Here is an 8275-nt window from a genome sequence, read left to right on the forward strand (position 1 = left end):
AGATGTGGACGTGGAAGTCGACCAGACGGAGGTGGTGGCCTCGACAGACGACCTGACTGCTCTCCTCTCCTGCACTGTGAAAGGGTCTCCTGCCCCGCATGTGAGTATCGCCAAACATTCGACTGTTGCCTGACAAAATAACATTTCAGCAACTTTGATTATGTAAAAGCAAAATAGCCTTGGATCTATGGAACTTTGTTAAGGCATATAGAAGTGGTAACCAACAAAGGGCCTAATAGAATGTCTCTCTCAGATGTCATGGTATGACTCCCAAGGCCCCATCAGGCAGAACGATCCCCGCCGCCGCGTCTCCTCCAGGGGCGAGTTTCACTACCTGCAGGTAAGTCAGTCCACAGTCAGGAGTCCACAGTGAAACCTAGAAAGGTCTCCGCTGTTACTTTAGATTTACCCTAGATGTTATTTGTGCTTACAGAATCTATTAATTTTTGTAACATTTTTCATAAATGATCTCCAGTTCAATTCCAAGCATACATTCTCAGAGTGCAGAAATATGGAATACAAGACTCAGGCGAGGCGGTGACTACATTTTGTCTTATTCTAAACTGTTGGATACTTTTCCAGAGTATTTTATTTTGTTTACTTGACTATCATAATCTTATTAATTTTTCAAATATCTTGGGAGTGGAATACTGCAAACTAAATAAGGGCAAATTCGCTTGTTTTGAGTTACTCATGCTATTACGACACCACAGATTACAGATGTATATTTTAATGCGATTTTTCTTTTTAAAAAAATTACTTTGTGAATTCAAATATCTTATTCTTTAAATACCGTGGTCTGGATGTAGCTATGTTCATAACTCCTTTAATTTCAACGAACTCTAATCTTTATAACGAAGATGATCAATTCTAAAACTCCTGTCCACATGGTCCAACGTTTCCCCCTGTTGCAGCTAACTGACATGAGGCCATCTGACCTCGGAGAGTACCAGTGTTATGGCTACAACGAAAAAGGACGCGACCGGGAGACCATCACAGTGACCGCCGCCCCGGGACCTGTACGTGTGCTGGGTGCGGAGCCCACTGGCAGTGCCTACATGTACCGTGTGTCCTGGGAAGTCAACAGCCTGTCTCCCATCAACTACTACTACTTCGCCTACAGGGAGGTAACCGCGTCAGAAATTTTATACCAGCTTAAGTGATTTTTTGCCGGTCACGAAATAAATAGTGAATAGCCGTTACGTTTGTATAACCATACATATGATGAAATTCCACCACATATTTATATTAGTTTCTAGTTTTCTGCATCTAAGTTCTACATACATACCCCTATCCAGACGAGCTCGGACTTGGTAATGACCATAAACGTGCCCGGGACTCGCGACCCTGTGAGTGGCTCCTCGACCATGTACCGCGGCAGCACTGATGTCACCTTCAATCCAGGCGAGACCTATGAGATCATGGTGACGCCCGTCTCGGTGCACAACAAACCCGGACCTGAACAGAGGGAAGTCTTCAGGTTCTCCGTTCCGCTCGAGCCCGTCGAAGGTTGGTGCACGTCTCTTTGTGGAAAAAATAAATATATATATACTTTTATAGCATTAAGGTGTCAGCAAAAAAAGAGAGAATCAGTTCCTTTGCCCACTGTTTTGACAATAATCAAACAATTGCTTTCCCTTCTGCAGTGGTGAGCACGAACGAGGACTCGTGGAAGTGGTGGAAGATGAGCATGGCGCTGGTGTCTCGGCTGCCGCAAGTTGCTCGCCTCATGCAGGATTAAAGACGGTATGAAATAATGCTGTTTACAATAGTGACTAAGAGTGGCACTGATAAATTATTACTTATTATAAAGATGAAGATAATGATATCCAGACTTTATTAGCACATTTTGCCAAATAAAATTGTTTGCTCTCATTCATAATTCCTTACGGCCTTCGAAATAACAAAGTCTCATCTAGATTATGGTTGGCATTATTATTACTATTGTCACCACCATCGTTCTGTATTTAATTCTTGTACTTCTCACACAGGTAAATAGTCAACAAGCGGGGTCAACAGCATGATCATTCTTCAAATGACCGTGACAAAACATGTGATTATTAATCTGATTTTGGTCAAAGCATACAGTCATGTGTCAAATGTATTTGTACATATCCTTGATTCATTAGAAAAAAAAAAATGCTTCAGTTTAGGCACCTGAAAATGCCTGTTAAACAAATGTTGTTTACACATGGATATTCCATGATAAATGTCCTGTCCCCTGATATTTACGAATATAAAATTATCCAGGCATGGAATGTGCTAGCTTTAATGTTTCAGTTTGTCGTTTAGTTTGTGTTTTTTTACTTGATATAGAACATAGGTTTTTACAGAACTGATTTGAAAATAGGATCCCATGCTTGTTAACAAAGTGGCGTTTTGTCTAATTAAAGTTTCAACGCATTTGTAAGAAAACCTAATTGTAATCATTAAATGGGAAATTATACTACAATTCCTGTGAAATGTCCCTTAAGAAGCGCATTTGTTATTTGTTTTTGTCCTAATGTTTTAATAAAAATGTTTATCAATAAGGCTATTTTCTTCTTAATCATCTTCTTGTCAATAACTTAAGAAAATTATTGCTGTAGCTCCTGCAGATGGCTGAACTGTAAAATGAAATGAAGATTTGATATTCCGAAAGATTAAAAGCTCGAAACCAAATAGAAAAGCAAAATATATAGAAGACAAAGTAAATGCATCGATTCCAGGATGTGAAGTGATGCAGATATGGATATATAGCCTACATATTAACATAACGTGTGTATGCACAAGGTACTGGTAAAGTGCTCTGGATTTTGGGTAGATGTGGAAAGAGGTGGAAATACATGGAAAGATGTCAATATCTTCAAAGGGTTAACATAATCCAGCATATGTACAAGTAATATAAACATGCATTTATATAATCATATACACACACACACCACACACACACACATACACACAAACAAGCACACACATACAATTTTACATATATATACAGTATATATATATGTATGTATAAATATATGTGTATACATTTATAGACATATATATACACACACATATATAACATAATATAAATATATATAAATATATATATATATATATATATATATATATGTGTGTGTGTGTGTGTGTGTGTGTGTGTGTGTGTGTGTGTGTGTGTGTGCGTGTGTGTGTGTGTATGCATGATGTACACAAAAAACACATACTGTTCACAGAAACACACACAAATATAAACACACACACACACATATACTCCCTCACCTCACACACACAAATACACACACTCATATATATATATATATATATATATACACACAAACACACACACACATATATATACAATGTATAAATCTATATCGATCTGTCTTTCTCTATATATAAATGAATATATATACGTATATATATATATATATATATATATATATATATATATATATATATATATGTCTATGTGTATATATATATATATATACATACACACAAATAAATATGTATATTTATATGTATATATACATATATATGTCTGTATATATATGTATATATGCATATATATGAATATATATACATATATATGTATATATCTATTTTATGTATATAAATATATATACATGTATATATGTATACACACACATATATGTATATATATCTATATTATATAGACGATATATACATATAATATATATGTATTATACACACATATATATACCTACATATCATCATCATCAGCCTGAAGCGATCCACTGCAGGACGTAGGCCTCTCCTAATCTTTATCAAATTTGTCTGTCATGTGTTTTTTGTTGGCCCCCAAATTTCGTTATTTCGTCACGCCACTTTGTCATTGGTCTGGGCCATGGCCTTTTTGTGTTGTTTATAGCCCAGTCTGTTACTTTCTTTGTCCATCTGTCGTCCTGTCTCCGACATATATGACTTGCCCATTGACATTTTTTTCTTTCTGATGCTCACTAATATATATTTCACTCTTGCCTGTTCCCGGATCCACGTCGCCCTCTTCCGATCTTTAGGCTAATTCTCAGCATCAACCGCTCCATCCCTCTCTGGGCACTTATTAGTTCCCTATCCAGTAATTTGGTCCGTGTTTCTGAAGCATTGGTCATAACTGGGAGGACGCATTGGCTAAAATATTTTCTTTTTAAACATAATGGGAAGGAGTCTCTTAGTATGCTACTGTGTCTGTCGAAGGCACGCCATCGTAGACTGATGGGTCGCTTAATTTCCTCTTCGCTAGATATGTTTGTCTATACGAGTTGCCCTAGGTATATGTACTTGTCTACTACCTCTAGCGCCTCACCTTAAACATATATCTGTTCGAATAGAACTCTGTTGCTGAATATGATCTTAATCTTTTTCATGTTCATCCTAAGTCCGACTTTCAGACTTTCACTATTAAGATCGTTTATTAATTGTTGCATTTAATTTGCAGATTCACTGAAGAGAACAACATCATCTGCAAATATGCAGTATGTCCCCTTTTTTCAACACAACAATCTTCAACTATAGCTACATATTTCTTGAAACACGAAAACACTTTATTCTTTAAACATGTATGTATGGTAGCTAAATAAAATTAAATCTTTGCAAAATCGCCGATACATTTGTAAATGTTTCTCGTGGACCGTGACCACACCATCTAGTAACGGATAATCGAACTAATGAAGTGATTGTTTTTTTCGCCACCAAACACTGATTAAATAAACAGAAAACATGCAACATATTCTTCATAATAGAACATAATTTGGACGCAAAACCGTAGTAGGGTTACAAATAATATATAGATGCTTTATCATTGTGTGTGTATGTGTGTGTGTATGTGTGTGTGTGTGTGTGTGTGTGTGTGTGTGTGTGTGTGTGTGTGTGTGTGTGTGTGTGTGTGTGTGTGTGTGTGTGTGTGTAGCGTCTATGGAAATACTAAATCAATACTTGGTGATGAGTAACGAAACTGACGTATTTCCGTTTCTAATGCTAAAATCTCACATTAATTTTCGCTATTATTATTCTATAAGCCGTGGCGTTTCTCTGAGTCGCATCCACATTCAAACAGCCAAGAGAGAAAATACGGGTTTGCTTGTTTCAACTCGAGCAACTGATAGCTGAGTGGTTCCAAAGAGGGTGAATAGCAAAAGTCTGAGAACTAAGAATGTGCTGTACTATATCTAATATCTTGGAAAAAAAACTCTTGTTCATTCTGATGAAATGTATATATATATATATATATATATATATATATTATATATATATATATATATATGTATAAAAGGTATGAATGAGAATGAATATCTTCACAATACAAGAGATGTATTTGACCGGTTTCGACTATGTCTTCGTCAGAAATACATGTATTTCTGACGAAGACATAGTCGAAACCGGTCAAATACATCTCTTGTATTGTGAAGATATTCATTCTCATTCATACCTTTTATACAATTGTCAACATGAACGCGGTTCATATATATATATATATATATATATTTTTTTTTTTGGGGGGGGTCATTTATTCAATCTTTGTTTCCGTCTGTTTGTCAATGCACATCCGTTTCCAGCATATGCGTAGGTGTAGATAAACATGGCATACTTTTTTCTGAATTGGTAAAATGACTTATTTTCCTCAGATCCAAACACTGATTCAATATACAGAAAATATTCTATGTTATCATTTTAGAGCAACTGAACACAAAACCGTAGTAATGCTACAGTAAATAAATGGATGGATGTGTGCATGTGTGTGCTGAGGAAGTGAAGTTGTTAAACATTATAAATAAAATAATTGGTTTTATAGTTAATACATTTTGTGAACCCATTCTCGCGCAAAATATAACATATAGTTGGCAGGAAAAAAACTATATATCCAAATACATCAATTATTATATATATTTCTTTCTTCCTTTCTTTCGGGGAATTCAGTAAATCGAATAATTGGTAGGATGCTTATTAATTTTGAAAATATGTTTACTACTGATTTTTGTAAAAAGAAAAACGATAATAACTGTAGAAAAGAAAACCAGTACTAGGAGCAGTCATACTTATAATAAGACCAATCTATCGTTATTCAGAACCCCGGGACAGAGATGACGTGCTTGTGGTCTATAAGCTAATGGGAGGCTCTTTCATTAGCCGTTTCCCAAACAATGACAATATTCGCCCAAACATTTTTCATCGGGTTTGAGTTACATGCCTTGCTTGGCCGCGGAAGGACTTCCATGTGTTTTTTGGTGACTGAACCACTTCGTAACTGCCCTTGACGTGTGTATTGGGCAGTTGTCATGCATGAATATGGATGTTTTGGGGAAGGGTCAAAGGATAACGTGCTGATGGGAGGAATATTTCCTTCTTTTTCGGCGAGTTCACCAACACCATGCATGAAACTTCACCCCACTTGTTATGGGTCACGTGGCCACTCCGTTTCATACATATATCGTCTGTCACATCTGAAAAGTAAATAATGATAGATATTCAATACATAAAATATAACGTGAAGGGTATTATCATGTATACACATATATTTTTATGAAAATCTGAACTAAGTCTAACTAAGGATAATATTTACACCTGTTATCCCTCATTCAGCAATTAAGCTTCCCGTGCGCTCTCCACATACTGCTGGGCGAACTGGAGGCGATGTTGGCAATGTCGTTTGTTTAACTTCTCTTTGATAACGTTCTGTGATGAATCCCATCTACATTCTTCCCACCTGTATAGTCGCCTGTATACCATCGAGCGGGAAATACCTAGCTCTCTGGATATTCACTGCGGCCTCAATTTATAATTTCAGATTGCCTTGCGCCCATCTTGAAAAAAAGATGTCAGCTTGGCAGGCTTGGCAGATGGTATATGACGTCATATACCATCGGACAAATTTTCTTGTTTAACATATATTAAGATTAACCGCGAAATTAAGGAATTTATTGAAGAATCATTATCATAAAAAGTATCGAATATACTATTTCGATTTTTTTATTTTCTAGATGGTTCCTCTTTTTTTTCAAACCACTTAAGTTCTGGTGAACAAACAAGCGTTTAGATGACTTTTCACACCGGGAAGTAAGTATTTCTGTCGTAAGCATATTAAGATTATGTAACAAAGCTTTGACATGCACTGGCAGATACAAAGGAAATATAAATTGAATACGTGTCAGATAAATGTAGAGAGAGATATCAAATTCGTATTTCATCATAATGAACAAGACTTTTCTTTCAAGATATCAGATATCATACAACACATGTATTGGACGTAAGATTTTAGGCTTGTTTTTCACTCTCCTTGGAACCACTCAGCTAGTGGTTGCTCGAGTTGAAACAAGCAAATCGAAGGTGACTCCTCACAGCTTACGGAAAATTATGGTCAGATTTCAGCCCGAGATAAAAAGCATTAAGAATAATCTAAAATAATTACACAAACTGTTTATCTACTCATCACCAAATATTGACTTCGCATTTCTATAAACATTCTACACACGCACGCGCGCGCGCGCACACACACACACATACACACAGTGTAAACATATCTACAGATTCATTGCAGCCCTTCTGCGGTTCTGAAATAATAATATAATGTTTTTTTTTTTTTTTTTTTTTTTTTTTTTTTTTTTTTTTTTTTTTAATCAGTGTTTTAGTGTTTGGTTCAGGCGAAAAAGAAACTGTTACTCCACTCGATTAGCTGCTGCTAGATGGTGCAGCTACGAAAACCATTTAGAAAGGTATCAGCGAATTTGAAGAATTTTATATGATACAGCTGCCAAACATAGATTTTTAAAGCATGGAGCATTTTCAATTTTCAAGAAATATGCAGCAATAATTAATACTTGCTGTGTTGAAAGAAGGGGGAAATGCCGCATCCTCTCCATAGGTGTTGTCATTTCGATAAACAAAACCTTCCAGGAAATCGTATTTGAAAAAGATCCCACTACACAGTCAATGATAACTAATACTACATGTTTTGTTATCAATTGTTTGAAGAAAACGAAAGATGAAATGGCCTACGTAGTTTCCAAAATTAGATATCAATACGCTTGTTGGTCTTTTATATTCTTCCAATCACACTTTTTGTTACAAACGACCTGGGATTTTCGCTTCATTCATAATAATACTATTTACACTATGTTTACATCGAAGTGGCTGTCAGATGTACAAAAGTGGGACCCAGCAAGTGTACTGAAATTTAATTCCGCAACTGTACATATACCCCCCCTCCCGCTCCCCCCCACACACATATATACACGTATATATACTGCCGCGAGGGTCTAGTGGTCAGAGCATTGCACTCCATAGCTCAAAA

At 36.1% G+C, this 8275-nt stretch overlaps 1 protein-coding gene across 1 annotated transcript in view; it reads left to right on the forward strand.

Annotated features, from left to right (window-relative positions):
• LOC125046008 (protein amalgam-like) overlaps nt 1-2531 on the forward strand; it is a 12215-nt gene extending 9684 nt beyond the window's left edge. Inside the window, exons 7-12 of the mRNA XM_047643594.1 lie at nt 3-100; nt 254-340; nt 915-1127; nt 1299-1509; nt 1647-1746; nt 1992-2531. Of these exons, the coding sequence (XP_047499550.1) occupies nt 3-100; nt 254-340; nt 915-1127; nt 1299-1509; nt 1647-1741 (704 nt within the window). The 3' untranslated portion in view covers nt 1742-1746; nt 1992-2531. The remainder of the gene's footprint in view (nt 1-2; nt 101-253; nt 341-914; nt 1128-1298; nt 1510-1646; nt 1747-1991) is intronic.
• The last annotated feature ends 5744 nt before the right edge of the window (nt 2532-8275 follow it).

This window comes from Penaeus chinensis, chromosome 38, assembly GCF_019202785.1.
Source record: "Penaeus chinensis breed Huanghai No. 1 chromosome 38, ASM1920278v2, whole genome shotgun sequence".
Taxonomy (NCBI): domain Eukaryota; kingdom Metazoa; phylum Arthropoda; class Malacostraca; order Decapoda; family Penaeidae; genus Penaeus; species Penaeus chinensis.